A 25,657-nucleotide genomic window follows, 5' to 3' on the forward strand; every position below is an offset into this window, starting at 1 on the left:
CAGGTCCAGACATGAGCAAGAGAAGAGAAGAGGCAGGATAACAATGAAGAGCAGGGAAATCTCTCACCAAGCGGGCTGCTGGGAGTTTTTACTTGACAGGTGCGCCTGTCTGCTCATAACGGAACAACCCCGCTGCCTCGTGTTTGCTTTCCTACAAGGTTGTTTAGCAGGGCACCTGTAACAAAAAAGAGGTGACTAGCTGATGAGAACATGCGGGGGAAGTGGCTGAGCGAGGTTCCTGCCTGCCCTGCCTGCGTTTGAGCACAGAAAGCACCATCTCCACAGCAGCGGCCCCTTTGATGTGGCTGCTTCTTTGAAGAAACTGACACTCTTCTCCCTTTTTCACAGTGCCTGGAGCCCTGCAAGGAATCCTGGGACCTGAAGGAAAACCAGTGCCAGGATTTATGTGAGGTATGTTACTGCCACAAATACAGTGGCCGCCGCCGCCGCCACCACCGACTTTGGGCGTTTTTGAGCTTTTCAGGCTCAGTGGGAAAATTCTATGAGATGAAAAGTTTGAGGAGAGGAGTGTGAAGTAACCCCCCCTTTTTTTTTGCTCTGTAATGACCTTCTCTCTGTGAGGCTAAATCAAAGCTGTTGAATGTACCTACCGCTCCAGTGAGTCATAAGCTGAAATGTAAACAGGACAATCCCTGTTAGCTCACAGAGCTGCCTGTTTGCAGCCAGGCAGACTGGTCTTAAAAAGTATCTGACATGTATTTTTCCTCTCCTCCTCCTCTCCTCCTCCTCCTCCTCCTCCTCCTCCTCCTCCTCCTCCTCCTCCTCCTTCTTCTTCTCCCCCCACACCTTAGCCGCTCTTTCCCAAGAAGCACTACGAGTGTCTTACGAGCTGCGAGTTCCTGAAGTCGGTGGAGGGAGTGAAGCAGGGCGACTGTCCGGCCCCGGAGAAGGCCAGTGGCTTCGCAGCAGCCTGCGTGGAAAGCTGCGAGGAGGATGGAGAGTGCTCGGCTGTCAAAAAGTGCTGCTCCAATGGCTGTGGTCACACCTGCCAGCTCCCAAAAAACCTCTACAAAGGTAACAGATAACGGCAAGAAGTTCTCAAATTTTTAAAATCCTAGTTGATCTGACACCTGTTGTTACTGGCGGTAAAAGGTTGGTACAATAATACAAATGACAGCAGGGCAGCTACTTTGTCAGTGACCCAACTAAACTGAATGCTCACAATGTGAAAAACAAACAGTACACACAGCGACTGATATCAACAAAATGAGATTAAACCTATCAAAACTGGATTATATACATGCATTATTTCCTGCACATCAGTCTCTTCCACTTAGATTGTAAACTACTGTATGAGAGGCAATCACTGAATGTAAATACACTGAGTGTCTACAGTCTAAAGAATGCTAACCATCAATTAAGTCAAAAACCAAGTCCATAAAATGTGTTACTAACTTCAAAAACATCTGTTCTGAAATCCAGCTCCTGTTCTGTTTACACTGAATGAAATATTCAAACCCGATACTTCATGTTTCATTAGTCTCATTAAATTTTCCATTAAATGTCAAATATGAAAACTTGACAGAATTTGCAACAAAGTGTTGTGTCTTTAAACATTAGTTTATTGCACGGCATGTGTTTGTGAGGATGGCACCCCTGCCGGTACACTGCAGGACGAAAAGATTTGGAAAGACTGAAGATAAACATGTCAGTAACAGAGCTTTAGTGCAGCCCATGCTGACAGCCAGACTCAAAAATGTGTGGATTGATAGTTACTTAAGTGTCTGTGTATTCAAACACTCGTCTGTGTATTTAATTACCGCCCAGCACTGTTTCCAAGGGGGATCGGATTAATACGGTTCATCAGCCGAATCCTTGATACTCTCTATCCATCTCTATTTCTCCTGTTCAGTTACTGACATTTTTTATCTGGTAATGGTCCAACACAAACGTCATGTTTTTAATGTGATTAAGTGTTGCAGTTTGCATAATTTTCATAAATAGCGTTGAACCAATTAATCCCCCTCTCAGTCAAACATTCTTTTTAGATCCCGGTGGTGACGTAGATTGCAGATTTTCTTACACAATTTTCTGACAAGTCACGGAGAATCATAAATCTTTATTTCATCTCTTTATATTGCACTTCACCCACACATTCCTTATGCTGTTTCTGTTTTAAAATGGGAATATATCTTCTGTCTTGAGTTTGCTGGATAAGCTTGAGGGTTTCGCAGACACGGATGTACCCAAGAATCTTTGCTCCAGTAAAACAGTTTAATAGCGCTGCCCAAGGCGGCCGAGTCATTATGTGAGAGAACCAAGTGCCCCTGAACTTGGAGATGGGAGCTGGAACTGCATTATATACACTATCAGCACACAATTGTCAGCGGCCCGGGGCCATAACAAAGTTGAGGAGATTGTGAAGTGAGAGCAGTGAGTCTAAATCAAGCTTTGAACTGCTGCAGTGAGCGACTGTAGCTGTGTATGCTCTGAAAACGCACTGCAGTCAGCCTGTTTTTACTGTATTTAGTAGTGAGAGGCAGGAGCGTGTGATTTGTGAGTTTGAGCCGGGGCACGCGCGTTCACATAACGCGCACGCACGCACAGAGGAGCATGCTAGTATTTATATTTGATTTGGAAACATCCTGAGGGACGTCACGGTGGATGTCATGCTCTGAAGGTGAACAGCACGTTAATCGGGGGAAAGATGAAAGCCTGAGCACGTAACCTTGAAAATTTCAGTACAGGCGACCCAGTCAATGAAAAGCATTCAGCGCACTGTGAGACCTTCACATCAAGTGGCCTGCCCCCCCCCCCCAACCAACACCACCACCAACACCACCTCCTCTCCTCCTTGCTGCTTGATTCAGTCCAAACTCCTGAGCTCACGACCGGTTGCCGTCAACACCCCGTTTACCCCCTTTTCGGTGAAAGTCCGGGTGGAATTCCTGGTCCTGGTCCTCGGTGTTAAAGGTCTAATTAGTTGCTCATGGTTTGAAGAGCGTAATTGTTTCTGTGTGTGCACAAGTGTGTATGCAGCCTTCTCCGTGATGAGCCATGATGCTGGAAGCCATTAGCAAACACAAGCGGGGAGAAATGGAGCGTTTCCCCCACTGAGATCACTCTCAGATGTGTGTGTGGTTGTGTGTGTGTGTATGTGTATGTGTGTATGTGTGTATGTGTGTGTGTGTGTGTGTACAGGTTAGGGTCCCCAGCCCCGTGTGTATGTCCCTGATAGAGGAGAAACAGCAGTGTTCAGGATCTCTGAGACGCCGGAGCCCCACTGGGCTTTTGGTGTGCAGTGCACTAAATAGATCTGACACCATTACCCATCATGATATATTTGCAGAGGTGTGCTACAGATGCTGCGTGCCTATGAAATAAGTGGTTTGTCAGGGCCTGGTACGTGTTTTGTTTTTGTATCTTCCTCTCTGGTTCTCTTACCGTCTTCAGAAATTGCACCATGTGTGATACAACTCGATTTCCTATCGATGCTTCCCGATCAAAGGCAGCGCACAGTTTTTACACCACAGTGTGAAAGGTGGTGGAAAAAAAAGGGAACAACCAGGAAGGTAGTTAAAACAAAATGTGAAATGTGTGGATTGTCGGTATGAAATCTAATTCTGCCAGAGTCATATTTACACTGTCACAACAAGTCAGTCAGCTAATCAGTCTGTCAGCCAACCTCAGTTTACAGTAAGTCCTCGTGCTACAGGCACTATTTGTAGTGTTTTCCTTAACCCCGGTAATTAGAGCTGTGATTATGACAGTATGTGCGTGAGTATTGAGAATTATATTCCTGGAGTGTAATTGTTGGCATGATTAACACATGAATGGATGCCGTTCTCTTGATCGTGCTTCAGCAGCAGTTACATCATGCTTTGGAGTAAGCGTGTGGCCATTGAAAAATGAACGCTCTATGATTCTTGGATCCAACCTGACCCAAAGCTATCTTTGGAAGGAGCAAGCTGAGAGAAAGTGTGTTCAATTCCCTCCCTCCCTCCTTCCCTCCCTCCCACATATTGCGGAAGAGCGACATTGTGCGTGTGTGTGTCCATATTTTTATGTGCGCGCCTGTGATTTGTGCCGTGCCGGACGACTTGTGTGACTTTTGTGGGAAGATGAGTTAAGACAGAAAGAAGAGGAGGAATGCTGTGGTTACATTGGTGTTCAGTATTGCGCAGGAAGCGAGACACGTTTGTTCTCACACACTCTCACCCACACACACACACACACACACAATTGGCTGTGGAGCTGTGAAACCACAGCACAATGACCCCCAGCTGTTAGTATGCAGAAAGCTGTTATCAGCGGGACAAAACAAAGTACTGACTCTCTATGCGTGTGGCTCAAGGACCCTCCTCCATCCTCCAGGATTTATATGCATCATTCAATCACTTTAACATGGTGTGTATGAAGACTGAATAGAAATATAAGTAGATCAAGCGCTCTGCATACAGAACACACAGTCTTGATTATGTTGTTTACCGACATGCTGTGCAGTAGCCTTGAGCGTGTGTTGATGCCGTTTATAAATGCCGGAGCGGTGGTGGGCCGCCCGGCTGCGACAGAGGTCCAACATAATGGTCTGGAGTGCTAGGTGATTTATTGAAAACTGTGGGATGTATTCAGCCTTCTCCTGTACTTTCAAACTCGCTTTTCCAATCTCCATCTCATTATCACTGTGCCCGACGCTCAATCAACAGCTCACTACGTCTCCACTGCAATAAATTCACTTGAGCGACTCGGTCCGACTTGGCGCGGTGTGTTTGTCCCAGGCCTGCACTTAATAGAGCTCTAATTTATCACACATGGCCACATCAGCTTTGTCTGAAAGGCTGAACGCGAAGTGCAACGATGCAAATTAACTTCACCTATATGTGTGTGTTTGCACGTGTGAGAGGGACAAAGAAAGAGAGAAAGCGAGATACGTCGTACGTGCCATCTCACATACCTAAATGCAAACTGTGTGTATCATTACTAAGAAGCGCAGCTAATAAAACACATCACTCTGGCCAGGAAATATCACAATCTGTCACACTAGAAAGATGATGCTGTTGACCCACAGCATGTATTAAATCTATTGCGGTGAGGTCATGTCTCATTTTCAAATCTTATATCTGTCCAGCTCTGAGTGTGTCGTTTATCTTTCCAGCTGACTTTCACTCACCGGAGGGAAAACAACAAATGTTCATGTCGTAGCTCACCTATAGTGTTCCACACAGTGGTGGTGGTATTAACTCTCGTCACGGCATCGTCTTCCCTGCTTGTACTTTTAGGAGTCCCTCTGAAGCCGAGGAAAGAGTTGGTGTTTTTGGAGCAGCTGTCGGGTCAGCTGGAAATCCGCTGGTCCTCCAAGTTCAACATATCCGTGGAGCCTGTCCTCTATGTGGTGCAGCGCCGCTGGAACTATGGCATCCATCCCAGCGAGGACGATGCCACAGAGTGGGAAACAGTGGCACAGGTAGGAAAGACATGAAAGACATCTAAAAGACTGAGGCACGGCAGTGAGAAGCGAGACGGTTTTTGCCCTTTTTAGATGCTGTCAAATGTTGTGTTGTCTGTGTCATTCTTTTGATGAGATTTGTATTTCAGCTTCACGTGTCCTCAGCGTGCCACGTGCTACAGCTGTGAAAGTGCTGCACCGCACCGGCAGTCTGTTGCATGCGGTTGCAAATTCCTCCCAGTCACAGTGTCTTTGAAAGTTTGGCAAAGAGAAACACACAGATGACTGATGTGGCAGCAAACTCACATTGGGGCTGTGACCCTGCGTGAACCCTGACCCCTGTGGTTTGCTCCCCCCCCCCCCCCCATCTGTCTCTCAGACTGCAGAGGAGCGCGTCCAACTGGCCGACATCAGAGCCAGCAGATGGTACCAGTTCAGAGTTGCTGCAGTCAATGTCCACGGGACCCGAGGTTTCACTGCACCCAGCAAACACTTCCGCTCCTCCAGAGGTCGGTGTGTGTATCTACATATGTGTGTGTGTGTGTGTGTGTGGCCTTGCTTTGTATGTAAGTTCCTGTTTGACACCCTCTGCCCCCCCCACATTTGTTATGGTTAAGACCTTGGAACAGGTGGAGCCCTTGGGAAAGAGTTTTCAGACCGGATTTGACTCCTTATCTTAGCAGAAAAAACAATTGTTTATAGGAATATGTTGTCTGAGCTTACTTTATCTAACTCTAGGAAAAAATCAGCATTGTTTTGAAAAAGAAAATAGTTTCTTATTTGGCTGCACTTTGCACCTTGCGCCTCTTTAGAGGCCTAAAAAACACGTTTAAGCATTCATCTTTTTGTGTGATCCCCTCCTAAGCCAAACTCCATAGCTCCATTAAACAGCAATACACTAAATATGACAAAGTCAAATATACATTTATCACTTTTGACTGATGGTTTTCACGCAGCATACATTAAACTCTTGAATTAATTTAGTTTGCCATATTAAACTGAATTTAGTTTGCCGTATTAAACTGAATTGTAAATAAGTATTCCCCCCTCCACAGTTTCCACACATTTAGCCAGCGTGCTAAAAATGAGAGTTTGATACATGTCGATGCAAAGTAATGAGAAATGACTGGGTGTTCGTCTTTGCGGTGCAACCAGATCTTCATTTGTGTCTTCAAAGGAAGGGTTTCCCCGCTTCTTTACAGCCACATAAAATGTAATACGTCTGAATTAGTCAGGATATTGCAGGTTTCAAATGAATGCAAGTGTTGTCTTGCATCCAGCGGGAGTGACGCAACCAAGACGCACTTCAGATCTTTGCCACAGATTAGTGCAAACGCACTCTGATGGCGTCCTGTGTCACAGCTTAGCTCTCCCTCCCTGCATTTTCCAGTGTTGAATAACACTAAATAGCCACGTTGTGTTGCAGATGGCATTTGTTAAAGTTACAGCCAACTGTTGTGTGGTTCCCAGGCCTCGCGCGTTAGTCAATATAATATTGTGACTAGATAGCATCTGATTCACATCAGATACAGTGTGTTTGTTTGACATGTAGAGACAGAGCTTATCTGCCCGCTGGTCCGCATATATTGAGAATAAATGGCTCAGGAAGCAGCTTTGAATTCATATGTAAAACATCTACATTGTGTGGAGTGCTGTGTCTTTTTTATCAGAGTGCACATCAAGTAACTTAGATAAAGCTTAAGGGTAGATAAAGTTGTTTACAACTGGCAGAGGTCTTAAGTGCAAACCATGTTCTGCCAAACACTAAAAACTGTGCCAAAGACAAAAAGTAAAGAGTTTGTTGGCATCTGTGGGTGTGTGTTTTCACCTGTCCTGTCAGTTCTTCGTCATACATTTGCTCCCCAGAGTGTTGTGGATGGCTGTCAGACAGATCCAGACACCAGGTGGGAAAAGGATTCAGCTGCAGGGATGGAAACTGATCTCCAATCAGACCAATCAGTGCCAGAACGTTGATAGATTGATGGGAGCTGTCATGGAGTTGATGAGCTCCTGGCCGGTGTGTCATGCCATTGTTATTTATATAGTAGGGCCATATCATCTGATTGCAATTTTGCACTACTATACTTTGTTGGGGCAATTTGTAAGAACTGACTGCTTATTTATCTTGCGCGGCCAACATCAGCTGGTATGGAGAACCGATGTGACCGATTGTGTTTTTGGACTGGATAAAATGTGTTTCAGGTGGGAGAGGGCAGTGGAGAGGAGAGCCAACTGGGCTGTGGCGTGAATCATTTTCTCATTACAGGGCTATTCCCTCTGGTCTGGCGTCTGGCATGTGGCCCTGCCTCTCCTCCTGCACCAGGCTGACATCAGCAGCCGGCAGCAGGCTGGGTCGCAGCACACATGGATAACTCAGAACCGACTTTCGTTTTGCGCACGCACACTTACACACACACACACACACACAGAGTGCAGGAATGCTGAGTGCGGAGCCAAAGTGAGCAGCATGTGTTTGTTAACCTCTGACCCGCGCTCTCGGTCCTGCTGAACGCTGTCATAGACGTGACATGACACCTGTCATAACATCTCAGTGCGGATTGTGAATGGTGGACTAATTACTTTACACAGTGTCACACTGGTCTCCCTCCTCAGCTGCAATGCAAACTGTCAAGTGGTGAAAGGTATCTCAGCCTGAAATTATACTTTGAAGAAAACTGCCTTCGCCCAAGATTTGTTGAACCCTTCTTTTTCCTCCTCCCTAAATGCCTGCAGATGTATTAAAATCTGTTCACACTGTGACAGTGTTGTTTCCATGTCGCTGCTACATCTTTAGATCCGTCCGCCCCTCCCGCCCCAACCAGCTTGCGCATCACCAACGTGACACTGGGCGACGAAGGCCTGGTGACAGCTCGTCTCAACTGGACCCTGTCGGAGGAGCCCGATATCCCCATACATCACTACAAAGTGTTCTGGAGCTGGACTGTGCCCACTAAGTCCATGGTGCCATCCAAGAAGAAAAGGAGAAAGACCACCAACGGGGTAATCTTCCCGTCCTGTCTTAGTGATGTGTTCTTTCTCTTCTCCCCCATTTTCCTCTCTCTAAGGCTTCAGACTCTGGTCCAGGATTATCTCAGCATCTTCTCCTCCAGCCTAAACAAATCCCTGTATACATCCACGATGGCCTGCAATGGCTAAACATGGAATAGGAGTTTAATTTACTGCAAGGTTATCAATCATACACAGATTGGTGCAATGTGTGCGGCTTTGTTTTGATTCCTTATACTGATGAAAGAACCCTTAAACGCACTGTTAAGCTTTGAAAGAAAACACATTAAGTGTGATAAATAGCTCCATTTAAAGTGATACATCATAGTTTCAAGGTCTCTGTTTCTTAAATATCACAATTTACATTCATATTGTTTCCCTTACTTCTTATTTCATTGTGCAATTCAGCTATTTTAGTTGTAATATGGCTTCATTTATTTATTACTTATTTTAACATACAAGTCAGTCGCTTAGAAGTTGGGTTGTTACGCAACTACAGTCCCAGTTCCTAAACTGTTATTATCTTTTACATGATACATTATTTTTAGACCAAGTTGCGACTAAGTAAAACGGGACAGGACAGCTAAAAACATCCAAGAGACATTTTCATCTTCCTCTTGAGTATTATTGTTAAAGCCTTCACGACTCCCAGCATCAGTTAAGTTTGCATACTGGAACATTTTCAAGTATTTACTCTGGATGGAGAGAAGAGGTTTCATGGCCCTTTGCCCTTTTTCTGGCATGTCACATAGACAAACTCCCCCACGCCCCCTGCGATTACCTAGACAGGATAAATATAATTTGGTTACAAAAGCTCAAACAAACAGACAGGCTAAGAGCTCACACAGCTCAGCTTCCCAAGTTGGGCAAGTTGGGAACCCAAAGAAAAACATTTTGATAGTGTTGCAAACAAGTTTTTTTAGTTTCTCTGTAGAAATGACACATTGATGTATGCAAACACTGGTTGACGTTACAGAGAAATCATATGATAAATCGCCACTCTCGTCTTAAATCACAGACGATAAATGTGACTGAATAAATGTGGACATTTGCACTGTATATCCAGTAACATTTGGCCTGATAGCACGTATCTCTCTGTGTCTCTGAGTAGTGTTTCATTAGAGAGAACCAAAAGACAGATTGTCTAGACAGTCAACACACACCTCTATAGTGTCTTCTCCTGAATTAGTTTTGGAAATGTAGAGCAGATGTGGCACCAAGGAGATAGAGGTAAGAGACACCAGACACCCTATTGACACATGTACTACTGGTTTCCACTTTGGCACCTCGGGGCTTTGAAAGCAGCCTGCTGGTAGAGGAATGTCAAAACACGCACAGTCAATAACAAGAACTCATCAAGCTCACGCTGATGGTGGAATGCTGGAAGTCAAACACAGTGAGGAAGCCCTGGGAGGCTCTGATAACATGGCTCCCTCACAAGGCCCTGAAGGCTATCTCTTCGCCACGGTGCCTTCCTCAACTCCGCATGTGTTCTCAATAAAGGAAAGGCTTTCCCACAGGCCCCCAGTTGGCCCGGGCTGAGCTGAGCTGAGCTGGAACTATGACTGGGACGGTGACAGGGGCTTTGAAAGTAGGCTCAAGTGACAGTGTGGTAACGTACACATGCCAGCATGCTAGAGTTTTTTTTTTTTTTTTCTCTCATCACAGGCTCAGAACTGGGTGGATCTGGAGGGGCTTCAGCAAAACAACACATACACTGTGGAGCTGCAGGCTGTCACATACTGGGGACAGGTGCGCCTGAAGAGCTCCAAGGCTTCACTTCACTTCAGCACCAGCCAGAATAATGAATCAGGTAAACACTGGTGCTTATAATTAATTGTCTTTTTTTATTATTATTTGCCATTTTCAAAGAGTAGCAGACAATTAAACCTTGCTGAACTGAACCACCATGAGATCGGATTTTACGGGCTTCAAATATCTGCACCTATAGGCTACAATAGAGGGAATAGCTCTGTGTAGGAGCAGGACATTCACAAATTCACAAATACCTCTATTTGGATATGCATGCAAATGCGACTGACTTGTTTTTAATAATATTTTTTGGGCACCCTGGCGACGCAGCTCTAGGGATGACATTGTCAGTCGATTATTATTATTAAAGTGTTGAATGGATTGCCATGACATTTGTAGTTCCCAGGAGATGAATCCTAAAGCCTTTGGTGATCCCCCTGACTTTGCCTGTAGCGTCATCATGAGATTGATATTTGTGGTTTTTCAAGGGAAAGGTCTCGACAGCTATGTGTTGTCGTGATTTTTGGTACAGTCCTACTCAAAGTGAATTTTAACAACTTTAATCTCTTGATTTTTCTCCACGGCCACACTCATGTAAAAACCTTCATTTGGTTCAAAAAATTAAGCTAGTGACGCTCCCATCAGCCCCAGCTGCACTTTGTGTAGTGAAAATGCTCACATCTTTACCTAAGTTTGTGAAAGTGGGAAACATATAGGCACTAGCATATTAGCAGTGTAACTGTATGCCGACATAAGCATGTTGCTGCACAGCCACACAGAGCTGATATCATGGCTGTAGATCTTACTCTTGTTAAACTATATATAATATACATGTAATTTACATTCAGCCAAAGCACCTTAGTGCTGATTAAGTCCCCACTCTGATGCAGATAGCATGGTAGGTGCAATCAGGAGTCACAGGCAGGGTCATGCACTTCCTGAAATCAAAGAAAAACCTGGATGGAGCTGTAGCTGTATTTGTGATTGCAGATCCATATGGGTTTGGCTGCACCAACCGAGCAGATCCAATTTTCTTTTGTTTTGTTTTTCTTGAGAGCTGGGTTTTGCTAAATTACCGAGTCTTCAGGCAAACAATCATCATGAGAGTTGCAAAAAAAGCAGGAATGGCCAAAGTACACTGACAACAGGACTGCAGTCATCCGGAGCTCGCGGCGTGCTTCGGAAGCACATGCCGAGCTTCAATGGCGCGAGTGTGTACATTTTAAGCATGTGTGGCTCTAGAGGGAATTGAACCTCTAACCTTGGCAGTGTTAGAGCTGTGTGTACCCATCAAATTACACCAGATCTATGCATAAAGAACGTGTTGTAACTGCTGTGGTTTCACAAAGAAATAATTGTGTGTTTTTGTTACCATGCTGGAGAGTCTGCCACAACACAGTCTCCGCTGTGTCTTAGCTACAGCAGCAAACATTTCTCCTTTTCTCTTCTCAGTGAAATCGGTGCACAAGTCAAAGAAGGAGGAGATATCCCCTCTTGGTTCAACCCTGGCCAAACGCCCATCTGGCCCTCTGGAGGTAGGCACGCCCTTCTACCAGGATGGCCAGCTGCAGGTCCGTGTCTACTGGAAGAACCGGGGAGGTATGCACTCTACCATATTGATTTATAGCTTTGTTAGAATCTAATTAGCACCCCATTATGCACATCAATCACTATGAGACACGAACGCCATAAGAAAGTCTTATGACTGAGGCATAGTCATGCAAACAATGGAAGATTGCTTTCATAAACATGGCATCAGATGGTGCAAATGTAATAGAGAGTGAAGTTAAGTATGAAAGAATGTGTCTTTGTGAGAGCTGGGAATGTGACTCCTGGGCAAATTGGTGTAAAGCTGCACATGGGCTGGTAGAGCGGAGCCACCGTTCAGTAAAGAACAATAAACACACAGAGCCGGAGCCGTGCAATGGGATTTATTGACAGCTGTATTTAATAGATCCTCACCCTCGCATTAGCGTTGAAGCAGCCCATTTTGTTTTACAAGACCTGATGTCATAGGGAACAGAAACGGCAGTGGGTTGCACCACCGCAAGGGGTTAAAGCCTATAGGAATGCCTGTCCCAGCGGTGTCCATTCCCCAACCCTTCTGTTAATACCAGAGTGGAAATATGGAAACCTTGAAAACCATGCTCTCAGGGTAACCTGTCAAGTCCCATTCACTGGTCTATGTTATGTTACTAATATATGTCATCGCCCAAGCCAAACTCCACATCTTAGAGTCAAGAATGCAAACCCTGGCTGAAGGAGAGGCCTGGTGAGACACCAACTGCTGAATCAGAGTGAGGGAGAGCGAGGGGGAAGATAGAGTTGGCCCAGAGCTGTTCGCAAGGTTGGCCTGGACTCAGAGAGCTGAGTGATGCTGACGGGGGTCGAGCGCGGCTTGGGAATCACAGTGTTGCAGAGCGGAGTTAATCCCGGTCCAGCTTCTTTTTCTGCCTCTTGTTCGCAGCGCTGGTCTGCAGAGTGCGTGTCACTGCCACTCATTAGTGTGAGGGATGACCGCTGGCTTTGAATCTGACAGCCTGCGTTCCACCACTGTAAACACACACACACACACACACATGCACAGATGGTTCTCTGGATGTCTGCTTTGTGTGACACAGAAAAGGGACAGGTTAACTGAACCACGATTAAACCCTCACTCATTAGGGCCACGGGCAATCGCACCGGGCACTGGTCCCAACAGCTATGAAATAGCTGCAGGGACCAGTGCCCGGGCGAAGCCCGGGCACTACTGTTATTGTGTGGATTTTTTCTTATTATTAGTGTGACTGCTGAAGCAGTCACACTATTGTTCTTCTGTTTGGCCATTTTCTTCCGCCTTTTTACGGTCTTCTTCTAGTCCTTCATACTTTGTGCTATTTCAACAATTCATATATCAAAACGTGCAGCTTCTTTTGAACTTTATCGGCATTACTTTTCTCTTTTTAACTATTTATACTTTTTCAAATATTTAACTTTTTCTGATTTTTTTCAGCTTTATAATGTGTGTGTGTTGCGTCTAACGAGCAGAGCCAGAGTGGTGTCAGAGTGTAGAGAGGCAAAAAAACATTCTAGAGTTTTTCTGGCTAAACTGTCAGCACGGCCACAAATTAAACTCTAGACAAATTATTTTCTCCAGTTTTGTAGCCACACTTGTCTTCTGGCTAAAATTCTGGTCAAAAATGCAAAGAGACTTAGATAATAATTTTAAATATTTTTTAAATGCAGCCAGGGAGCTCTCTGCTCTCATTAAGCTCAATGCATTTTTTTCACATCAGCAGGAGAAGGAGCTCAACTTTGTAACTTGCTGTTAAGTGCTTTTTAATTCATTTTAATTCACCAAAAAATAGTCACAGGTCACAAAAAAGTCCTCTTCTTACTTGGTGTGGCTAATTTATATTAATTTATTTTTGTTTTAAGCATCATTGAAAAATCTCACATTCATCAAAGTCTCAACCTCTCTTCTTCACAACTCCACTGTAGTGTAGGGGGTAGGGTAACTGCCTGCCAACCCTAAGGTCACTGGTTCGAATTCAAGGGAAGAATTCTTGTTATGTTATGTTGAATTCTGCTCTCCTCCCCCACCTTCAATTGGTTACAGGTGTTTGTTATCTCCTTGATTACTCGTACCAGTTTGCAGCACATCATCACATTACAATGAATGACAACAGTCTTGAAAGCAGTGTGCTCTCTGTAGCCGAGTGGCAGAGTAAAGGTTTAGTGATCATATGGTCACGGGTTCGATTCCTGCCTCAGTCATTTCACATCATTGCTTGACTTTTGATTCCAATTATTCAGCTGTCATTGGACAGTCTTTGATTCCTCATAGTATAAAGCTCATTGTAACTCAGGTTCTCTGTGGCCATATGGTTAGTGTGTTAGGTGTTGTGCTATTTCAACAATTCATATATCAAAACGTGCAGCTTTTTTGAACTTTATCGGCGTTACTTTTCTCTTTTTAACTATTTATACTTTTTAAAATATTTAACTTTTTCTGCAAATTAAACTCTAGACAAATTATTTTCTCCAGTTTTGTAGCCACACTTGTCTTCTGGCTAAAATTCTGGTCAAAAATGCAAAGAGACTTAGATAATAATTTTAAATATTTTTTAAATGCAGCCAGGGAGCTCTCTGCTCTCATTCAGCCCAATGCTGAGAATTCTCCACAACTCTGTCTGAAACATGCTTATGTCTGTGCTCTCTGTGGCGAAGTGGCAGAGTAAAGGTTTATTGATCATGAGGTCATGGGTTCGATTCCTTACTTTTTTTTTTAAGCAGAAGCCAGTGATCCTCTTATCAAAGGTTTTCTTTACCCCTCACATACTGTCTCTGTCTGTAGCCTAGTGGTTAGCTTGCTGGTCTGGAGACCTGAAGGTTGCTGGTTCAATTCTTGCCTCAACAACAATTATAGTGAATTATTTTCCCAGTCGTCCTCTGTTGACTTCTGATAACTTGCTTCATGTTGAAACTGCTGCTCTCAGCCTGAAATTCACAGAAATTTTCATTCTAAGTCATTCAAGCTTGACTCTCAAGCTTTCTTGATGTTGACAGTGTGCAGATCATTAACAGACAACAGTCTCTGCAACTGTGTGTGCACCGTGGCCTAGAGGCAGAGTGGAAGTCTAATGACCATGAGGTTGTGGGTTCAATTCCGACCTTGGTCAAACATTTGTATGGTGATCACTGCTTGCACTATTTGCTAATTCTGCAACAGCGTACAGTTGCTATCAGCAGTCACACCATTTCCATTCTTGGAAATGCTTTTTCTAGTTATTATTATTTTTCCACTTCCGGCCGATTTTCGATGTGCTACTAGTCCTGCAACTCGAAGAGTTGCAGGACATATTATATATCAAAACGTGCGTCCTGATCGGGATCGCTGTGCTATTACTTTTCTCAACAGTTTACGAATTTTTCGCGACGTAGTCGCGAAAAACTGCGCAAAAATTTTGCATGTAAGTCAATGGGACGGGCGAAAAAAAAAGAGCGAAAAAGACCAATCATTGGAGTTTAACAAAAGTCTACTGCTCAGGCATACTTTCACCTAGAGACTCCATTTAAACTTTAAACAGTAGACACAAGTCTTGTGTATTGTCGTATTACTCCACGTTTTGATAGGTCATTATAGTTTTTGATCAATCCCTGATCAATGACCATGATCATTTTTGGAGAAATTATGAGTTTATAATGGGTGTGTATTGCATGGAATGTTCGTGTCAGAGTGCGTGACATCATCGGTTAGAGTGGGAGAGAGTGAAGAAACATTCTGTATTTTTTCTGGATAAATTGCCACCACGGCCACAATTTACACTCTACAGACATAATTTTTTCAGAATTTGTAAGACAAACTTGTTATCTCTCATGTCATGTGCTCAAAATATCAGAGAGACTTACAGAACTTACAGAATCAGCCTCTGAGTGCGGCCACGTCTGTCCCTGCTCCTCATTGAGTCCAATACAAATATTTTCTGAGAGGAGCAGAACGGCCTGATGTTTTAAAACTGCCAGCGTCGCCAAAATATTTACTGTAGAAACACCAAATCGTACCGAAATTTTCAGTAAGTCCTTAGAGCAACGTTGATCTGTGTTTTGTTCTGATAGGAGTTACCGTTTTGTCATGCTAAGCCTAATTGTGAGGCCGGTTTAGAGGCAGAAAATGGCTGTTTTTCTCCACGTTTCTGTCTGTCTCAGCCTGCGGGGGCCCCTATCGCCGTGGTAACCTCTTTGATCCTCAGGCCAGGGCTCGTTAACTTCATAAACAATCCACCTGGCGCTCGTTTTAAATGTTTATAAACACAGACACAGCTAAATCAGACTGACACAGGATGCAGCTACTAACTAACTATGTGACAAGTCAGTCACACACACACACACAGACTCTAGAGCCAGCTTCATGTGATTACAGTCACACACACACACACACACACACACACACACACACACACACACACACACACACACACACACACACACACACACACACACACAGGTAACCTAATGTGGTTACAGCTCCTCCATATCAGTGCTTATAGAAAGATGATCATGTGTCTGTCTGATCAGCTCTGTCTTGACCTTAAGATCGTGGGTTTGATTCCCATGTTGACAGAGATGGCACAACCCGCAGTAGCTCCCGTGGCCCATTCAAAATTTCCCGAGAGGAAATTTTCTAGTTGTCTCTGTGATCCAAAGCAGTCCGCCCTCTGGGTTCTCTCCAGCAGACGAAAGCGAACCTTTACTGTACACCAGCTCAGATAATATATCGCTGTCTGCCCAGCACCCAGACAATGGACAGCTCAGCAGCAGCAGCAGCAGCAGCAGCAGCAGCAGCAGCAGCAGCAGCAGTGGCGGCGGTGCTTCTGAGGCTTGCTTCCAGTCACCATTTATCGAACATCGCTGAGGTTCTGTTCTCTACCTGATTTCCATGTCCCATTTGGTGTTTTACATACCACTTCCCCTCTCTCCGTCAGACCCAGCTACGGCATATCTTGTTTATTTTTTCCCCCGATTTCCCGGTTCCCTGTAATTCCTCTCTTCTGCTTCCAAAGAGCTCAGGGGCTCCAAGTGCCAGATCTGTGTCTAAGCCTTCAAAGGACCCCTTTTATCTCCCCACTACAACGCAGGCCTCCGCCAAGGGGCGAACATAGCATAACTCAATTATTAATTGGAGAAGTATTTCACATATCCAAGCGACACAGTCGAATGAATAATAAATCTAGTAACATAAGATGAGAGTGATGGGCAGATAAACACTGATGATGAGTTTATGTGGAGCTACTGTACAGTAACGGAGGAGAGCGAGTGTGTCCTGGCATGACCAGGCTCCTGCTCCTTCTGATGAGAATATAACATCCTTACAAGCCAAAGCAGAAAAAGTTTAGTTTGGGGAATTGAGCCTTCAGCGAACAAAAGGAAAAGGTTCATGTTAATAAGCTAATGCAAAGATAAAAAAAAGACGGAAGCGCTTTCAAGTTTCTTTTTTATTTTCAGAGACATAAGTTATCACGATCATCCACAATAGACACAGTGATAGCAGTTCTCAGATGGGGAACGTTGTAATCTGTGAGATACACATCAGTTAATCATTTCAGTCTGACAGATCGTCTTTTGATATCAGATTCATGTTCGGTGGCTGCAGTGGTGAAAGATAACCAAGTGTATTTACTGGTTCAGGGCTGAGGTGCAGTTTTGAAGTTTCTAAAAGCCACATTATCTCATTTTATTTCAAAGGGAGAAGGGTGGGGCTTCTCACGCTTATGTATTTGATCAGTGCAGTTACATCATATTCATTTGGCAACACAATGCACCTTGTCTGAAGGGAGTTACGTATGTGCGCATGTGTTTCTCAAGGACACACGTTGTGATTTGTGTGTGTGTGTGTGTGGGGAGGGGGGGCTTAGGGATGAAACAGCCAACCTTGTGTTTTATCTTTCTGTTTCATCTGGTGATGACTTTCTACCAGTCACTTCGCACGATAATATTTCACATAGAAATCCTCTGATGACTTTTATAGAAACATGCATTATTACAAATTTAAATACCAACAGTGTGTATAGTAATTGAAGTTAGCCCTACCTTCATACACAGTAATGCAACAGTAATGATAATCAGGGCTAAAAGAAACAATTGGTTTTCAATCAGTTAAACCAGCTTTTTTGTTCATTAATTATTATTTTTTTTTATATAAAAACTCAAGAAGAAGCCACATGTCTTGTTTTGGAAGCCAAACAGACCAGAACAGATCAAACATGGACACTGTTCTTCTGTTGATGCTCTATTTCATCTTATTAGATCAACTTGACTGCAGTAATTAACTCAGGATTAAAGTACTATTAAGTTTAGTACTTGCACATACTTCAACAAAATGAAGTGGGATGACTTTTATATTTTATGGAAGCATAAACACATGACTACATCTAAATACTGAGTTTTGCCTGTGATATTCCCTCCTCTTTAGATCCAGCAGTGAGTCGCTACCACGTCCAGTGGATGCCTGAGTACTGCAACCACAACGAGACCCGTGGACTGGAGAAATCTGTCACGCAGGTCAGTCTCCCGCAAAACCTCTCACGACTTCCAAACTGATGGCGGGATCACAGAGTGCACGGATGTATGACTTGATCAGCAGCCCTGTGCTATGCAAAGCACGTGGCTAAGCTTTTGTCTGATGCTTATAAAGGACAGCTCCTCTAAAGAAAACAACTCCGCTGAGTGAGCCCGGCCCCGAAGTAGCCCTGTTGTGTTGGATTTGCACCGGGCAAATGGCTGGCTGTTGTTTCGAATGTTATGAGTCATTCGTGTGGTCAGACATGTGGTGTGTTGGCCAATAAAACGCATTTAGTTTAAAAAATGTTTCCCAGAATGGGGGATCATTCACCTCCAAAGGCTCCAGCGAAGCTCCTGCATGGGGCTTTCCTTTAGGGTGCAATAGGGTCTGTGTAGGGGTTGGGGGAGTCTGGGGGTGGGGAGGGGGTGTTAACTGTTTGGGCTCAGGCTGATACAGGATGGCAGAGGCATGGCAATCAACGCATTCTTTGGGGACCAGCGCTCTGGTTGCTAGGAAATATACATCCATTTTCTATAGATCACTGGGAAGGATTCCAGGCTTGTGCTTTTATGTGAGCACAGCGCCTCATTCACTTTTAATCAAAGCTGTTTCATATCAGAGAGAATATACTACACGCCTTCTTTCTCAAGAGACTGCCTATTAATGTAGAACCTCTTTATTACAAATGCAAGATCTAAATCCACTAGTCAGCGTGATTTCTTTTCCCTTTTTTTTTTGTTTCCTCGAAAAGAGATGAGAAAAGCATTTTTTGTTAAGATCAATAGATAATTAAAGCCTGAAGTGAGTGTTAAGTGTAAGACTGCTGCACACAATTCATTAACATGGATTTACAGGCCTTTTTTTCAAATGACACATAAATCCACTTTGGTTACTGCTTCTTAATTAAGTTCATCTTTGTTTTTGCATTTGGAGAGCTTTTAAAGAAATCATTGATATTGCAGTTTGAATAGTAGAATGGTGGTCTAACCCTTCCCATGTGAGTGTTCACTGTGGTCCTATATAATGTGGGGCATGTTCCTGAGGCCAGAGTGGGAATGTGATCTGCCCTGGCGCTGTGTATTTAATTATCTCTGAAGCTCCATGGGAGCTGACCTGGGTGACATGTCGAAGTCATCAGGGCTGAATAATGTGTTTCTTGGCTCAGGAGAACTACATCAACCTCCCGGGCCTGCTGTTCTCCTGCAAGTACAAAGTCACGGTTCACATGCTGAAGTCCAAGAGACGCTCCAAGGATGAGAGCACCACCTTCCTCACCCCATCCTGCGCTACCATCCGGAGCAAGACTCACAAACACATCCCCTGCCCAGGGGAGGGGGGTGAGTGTTCAGTGGTTTGACACATGAAGGGCATCGATGTTAGTGTCACAGTGACACATTCCTAAGATACTGCAGCTATGCTTATCATAATGATGATGGATGTAATGAACTCAGTGTTTTTATTTGATTTCTTGTAAAGAGTCAGGTGAGATTACACCTCTCTTATGCCTTAAGGGTAAATAAGAAGTAACATTTGATAAGCTTATCTTAGCACAAGGACAGATTACAAGAAGAAATGATTTAACTTTGTATCCTCCTTACAGAACCTGTAAAACTCACAAGTTATTTCTCAACAGCACCAGGGCTTCCAAAGGTTTTAGCAAAACCAGAGAACCTGACAGCTTCCTTCTCCATCAACGAGGGAAACATCACTGGCAGCTTCCTGTGGCGTGTCTCCAGGGTGGCTCCCCATCAGCGAATCACAGGCTTCCAGGTCACCTGGGCTGAGATCACCACAGAGAGCCGGCAAAACAGCTTACCCAACAGCATCATCTCCCAGTCCCAAATCCTGCCTCCAGTGAGTCTTTTTTTCATTAAAGCAGGAATGGTTTCTGTTTCAACTCCTGTAGTAGCCTGGCCAAGTAGTAAAAGCTGTTTTCAAATATGTTTCCATACACCGCAGGGTCCTTGCTGTCATCTATATATATTCAAAAAAACCGTGTCCCTGGCAGCTGGGAAGTATGCTGTATCTTCAGCATTTCACTTCACAGCATCTGTCAGAGGTTGAGGTTGATGTAGGGATAAGGCTGTTGTGGTACCTTTGCATGAATCTTGCGATAAGCGGCGGTGTGTGTAGACAGACACAGGGGTAGATCTGAGGAAGTGTTGTGTCCTGCTGGAAGTTCTCCTCCTCTAACTTTTCATCTGCCTTCACGTCTTCCTCTTTCATCCTCCACGAGAGCTCTAAAAAAGACGCTCTTTGACATAATCTTCTCCATCAACAACACGTTCCGCCTATCTGCACCTCCCAGCCTCTGGAGCTCGTCTATAAATAAAACCACCCACCGCACACTTTATCAAGCTGGCAGCGAAGAAGAGAGACAGCAAGCCTTATGAAAACAAAGTCTTTGTTTTTGTCTGTGGCTTGTGCAGAGACAGCTATGCGGCTGATACTCCCTTGGTCGTCAGCCAAATTCAAATCCGTGTCCTGTCAAATTCAAAGGCGCGTTCTGTTGTATTTCAGCTGATTGCATGTCTTCTCGCTGCTCCCCTCCCTCTCTTGGCAGGATCATAACTTACTTGTAGTGTCCAATCTGCGGCCGTCCACCTACTACAGACTGGAGGTGCAGGTCATAACAACCGGAGGAGAAGGTCCTGCCACTGTCAAGACCTTCCAGACCCCAACCATATTACCAGTCATTCAACACCGTGAGTACTTAGTCGCTATCAGCTGTTACTGTCAAACAACTTGAGGAATTTATAAATTGTACCTTAATTAGTTCACTTAAAGTGATAATCTCCCAGATTTTTTCTATATTGTGGTGCTCCATCATGTTTCAGCATGTGTGTGTGTGTGTGTGTTAGCTAAGTATATACTGTAGATATTCCATTTATCCTTGGCCCACTACTTTGACATTTTAGTGGCTTTCTTGCCAAGATGTAGATTAGAAGATTGCTACCACTGTTACGCTTGAGCAATAAATATCAGGCTATATCCAGCAGCCAGTTAGCTTAGCTTAGCATAAAGACTGGGAAACACCTAGCTTGGTTTTATCCAATAAAAACAAAATCTAACTCGCTAATAAACACGTTGCTTGGAAACTGCTCAGAGCCAAGATATAGTCCAGCTGTACAATGGCGGACACCAATCAGTGGTGTCTGTCAGCTCACTGGTTTGTTTTTATTCCACACAACATTACTGTCTTGGTTCTCTCTTGCTTCCCTCATTAGTTTCTAAGCCACAGCAGCCAGCTGTTTTAAGGGGAGATGTCTTAAAATCCACTTTATGTTACACCCTCCCAGCACAGAAAGGATAGTGGCTATAGCTAATGAACACAGTGGAGCATTTTGCAGCTAAGAACACTGGTATTTCCTTTGTGATATGGTGGAGAGAGAAAAAACCCGGAAAAAAGTAAGTGAGTGTTGCTCAAGGTAAATAATTAAAAGGTACTACTGACTTATTTGATGGATGTATGAGCAGCTGTTCCTGCTGTAGGCTATCCACAGTTCCAATCAGCACTTTTTAGGAAAGTTGCTGTGCTCCTTCCACATTATTTTGTTTTATCAGCATCATGAACACAGCTACCCATCAGCAGTGTTGGCCATGTTACTGAAAGATCATAATTAGTTACTTTCAAGACATAATTGAATAATGGTTTCATTGAAGTAATTAGTTGTTTGGGAAATTAGATTTTGTGTTTTTTTTTCTAAAATTGTTTTATTTATGTACATGCAGGCTGTTATTGTGGTCTTCCTGTGGCACAGTGTTAGTCTAGACATCTGTCAAAATGGATCACACAATAATTATGATTGTACACTGTTGCCCATAAAGTTGGAAAGATTTTGTTTTCAGACACATTCCTCTTTTTATTCATATTATAAAGGTTAATTGTGGTTGTCATAGTGATATGTTTGAAAGAGATTGATCAATAAGGTTTGGACAAGTATACATGTTATCTGTGAAGAATAAATAATATTGTCACAATCATTTTATCATAAAAAAATATTTTATACCAACTTTATGGACAACAGTGTATTTACACTACTCATTACTGTAGAAGAATGACAGGAATGTGTTTCTTCCAATGCTGTTTATCAGTAATAGTAAGTGATAGATTATTAATAGAGGATTATTTAATGTGTTTGCCTTCTCAATGGTAAAGTGTGTGTGGGATAATGTGTGTTTTCTAGGGCCCAGACTCCGGCAGCACCACTCTCATCACCAGAAACCGTCAGTAGAGAGACACTGAGTTTTCAAGCGGAGGCAAACCCAATGGGGAGACGTACCAGTGGCTCTCTGCTCCAGGCTGTCAGGGAAGGAATGTGTGGAACCGAAACAGAAACACAGCGCACCAGACCATGAACTGACCCCCCTGTTCGTGAAATATGGGTCCATCTTCTCAAGGCTCCACAACACATCAGCTTTCCTTCTCAACCCTTCTCTCTTGAACGACACAAGGCACCGGACGGGTTGGTCTGTACAGTGAAATCATAAGGAAGTTCTGAAATTCCAGGTAAAAAGTACGATGCAGAAACTACCCGCTAAAATTGTTGTTGCGATCCAGCCATCATTGTAGGCTTTGATACGATATTAAACATTTCAGCTGGATTCCATCATTTGATTAATGACAAGCAATTGGTACACGGTTTATAGAAACACAATAACTTCGGAAAAATGATCTCAGATGGTTGAACACGGAAGGGAGAAAATGCCAGAAATGTAAAACAAACCCATGAAGACAGAAAAGTAGAAACTCATCTATTTATTTTGTGTTACCCTTTAAAGAGGCGCTTAGGCATACAGTCAGTACTGATGGATAATGTAACTAAAGTCATCGTTGTCTAACCCAGAATATTTCACGTAGTATGTTGCATGTAGTACATTTGATTTTTTTTTTTTTAAACTGTAAATGAATTACTTGCTTCAAATTGAAAGCTTGTAATGGTTTTGCATGACAACCGTTAGCATTCTGTTGGCATGAAATAATGGCTGTGTTACCTCTTTTCAATATGTTAGCAATATTTCATTAACAGATTAACAAAGAATTATATTGCGAGTAATATGTAATGTTTATTAATGAAATTATAACTTGTGTGGAAATGATGAATTGTACATGTTCTTTGGCTGTAGAAATATTTGTCGTGGAACAGTCAGTGAATGTCTATATTTATTTATGTGTGTATTACAAAGTTTGGTTTGGATGTGTGTGAATGTGTCTGTTCTGTGTGTTTTAGTCTCAAACTTTTGAACCGGCAAAAAAATCTTGTAAAGACATTTTGTAAAAATGGAATTGTAAATACAGTCTTATGTTACATGTTATTTTTCCATGGTAGAAACTGTACAAACTGCTAAGTAATAAAATAATCCTTAACCAGTTCCCTTTGCTGTTTGTTTAATTGAAGCTGCTGCGATCAGTAAATAGACATGCTTCTCCTCCCTTTGCTATTTGGCAGTTGCTGTTGCTTATTTTGGCTGTAAAAATCCTACATGGCAGACTGTGTGTGTACAGCATATTCACTGATCGGTCCAGGAGCCCGAGACATGCGCTCTGCAAAGTCCAAATAAACAGGTCATCTAGCTCAACAGCCCGAGTGAATTTACCATCGCCGAGGTCGGGCACCCCTCAACATAATGTTCTGCTTCTCAGAGCGCTTGTGTGTTTGAAAAGCATTAAATCCCTCCTCTGCACAGCAGCCTTTCACCCTCGTAAAATGAAAAGTGGAAATGTTTACAAGAAAATAAAGCTAAGAGTGACACTGTGAGACTTAAGCCTTGCAGTCGATGCGCGGATGTCGGATGAAACCCTTTTTTCTAGCACACAAATAATAATCCTGAAAGCAGTGCATGCAGAGCTGTGATTTATTGCAGTGCCTTTATCATATGTTCCAGGCGAGCTGCTATACATTACAATCTTATTAATAGTGCTTTCAGTATTATAGAGCTTTATTCACACTGGAGATACTGGATGTGTTGAGCTTGCCATCACATTTTGTTCCCGCAGATGCTTTTTTGTGGTGTGACCCACGGGGCATGCATTCAACCACCACAGGAACAAGAGCTTGTTGTTAAAAACTGTCTCGAGCTGCACCACTGAATATCAGCATCAACCTCACCAGTCAGAGTCTCACTCAGTCAGAGTCTCACTCATCAGGGTATTCACATCACAGTGTCAGCCTTGGTTTTACTTAAAATCTGAAGCAAAGCATTGTGGACTTCAAGAGACACACACCTTTGATTAAGTTTTTAACACAATGACAACATGCAAAGAACCCATCAGTGATTTATTACATTTTTTTTCTCTTTATCATGTTAAAAACTAAGCCTATTTTCTAGGCCTTTTGTCAAAAATTGCATATCCATAATGAAATAAGTATATCTCTGCATTTAATTTTGGTGTCATAGTAGGCTAAAGGGGAAAAAATAGAAATTGCTAAGATGTGTAAATTTCAGTATATGTGTTACTGGTGAAGAGTAAATGGCACAGAAAAAATAAAATAAAATAAATAATTCGCCCCCCATCATATTTTAGATGAGTGTCCTTCAGAATGATGCTAATAAAGCTCAAAACCTCTATCAAATGATTGTACAATGTATGAACATTATCTCTGCAGTGGTTGATTCTGATAAAGTGAAGCAGTACAAAATTATTGAAAAAAATATTCAGGCGAGCTTTCCAAAATGTCCATTTTTGGCACAGCTTAGAACCACCTGCCACTATAAACCATTGTTTAATCTTTATTTCAATTTGCATAAACTAACTGAAAAAGAATCAACAGGGACTAAACAACTACTTTCTGTGTCCCTCTGTAAAGCTGCCTGACCTGCTTATTTGGGTGCAGTTACGCCTGGCTCTATCTCTGCAGCGGATTGGTTGATTCGAGTGATTGACAGCTCATTCGAACAGTTGGCGCCAATAGAATGAGGCTATGCCCACGTTGTGATTGACAGCACTGGCAGCCAATCAGAATCAGAATTCTTCTCATGAGCCAATCAGAATCAGCAGAATCCATGCGCAGGCTCTTGCGCTCGTAAAGGACCGTCCGGACCGATTTAGATGTAACACTCGTCAAAGTTCAAACTGGAAATATTGTGGATTTACCCATAAAACAAACTTTTCACGGCAAAACAGCAAAGGTAAGAGGAAATTTACAACCATGTTTTGGCCAAGCAGTGTCTGTGTTTGCTCGACTTTGCTCGTTGTTGACTTATCTCTCTGCCGTGCTTCTGTGTAGCTTCTGTGTAGCCGCGGTGCTATGGATCCTTCCAATCTTTGTAGCCAACTCTTTCATATGAGCGGTAGCTGATGTGTTCTGCATAATGTAGCCTATACGAGCCAGAAATGTGGCGACTGGGTCCACACAGAGGTGCTTCATGAAGTTTGATGTTTAGTTGTTTATTTGAGTAGCCTAGTGTTTGGGCTGTGTTTGGGTCATATAAATGTTTTTTTTTAC

The 25,657-nt window shown here is 43.3% G+C and overlaps 1 protein-coding gene across 2 annotated transcripts in view; it reads left to right on the forward strand.

Annotated features, from left to right (window-relative positions):
- Positions 1–23,582, forward strand: part of anos1 (anosmin 1) — a 44,308-nt gene extending 20,726 nt beyond the window's left edge. Inside the window, exons 3-14 of one of the 2 annotated variants that reach the window (XM_085766157.1) lie at positions 349–411; positions 813–1,035; positions 5,241–5,425; positions 5,787–5,916; positions 8,202–8,407; positions 10,082–10,226; positions 11,618–11,764; positions 18,120–18,208; positions 19,375–19,546; positions 19,849–20,063; positions 20,773–20,914; positions 22,397–23,582. In XM_085766157.1, coding sequence (XP_085622283.1) covers positions 349–411; positions 813–1,035; positions 5,241–5,425; positions 5,787–5,916; positions 8,202–8,407; positions 10,082–10,226; positions 11,618–11,764; positions 18,120–18,208; positions 19,375–19,546; positions 19,849–20,063; positions 20,773–20,914; positions 22,397–22,455 — 1,776 coding nt within the window. In that variant the 3' untranslated portion in view covers positions 22,456–23,582. Of the gene's footprint in view, positions 1–348; positions 412–812; positions 1,036–5,240; positions 5,426–5,786; positions 5,917–8,201; positions 8,408–10,081; positions 10,227–11,617; positions 11,765–18,119; positions 18,209–19,374; positions 19,547–19,842; positions 20,064–20,772; positions 20,915–22,396 lie in introns of both variants that reach the window. The other variant, XM_085766156.1, reaches the window with a different exon arrangement.
- Positions 23,583–25,657: the final 2,075 nt, after the last annotated feature.

Source organism: Trachurus japonicus, chromosome 21, assembly GCF_045865225.1.
Source record: "Trachurus japonicus isolate A0001 chromosome 21, Traja_1.0".
Lineage (NCBI taxonomy): Eukaryota > Metazoa > Chordata > Actinopteri > Carangiformes > Carangidae > Trachurus > Trachurus japonicus.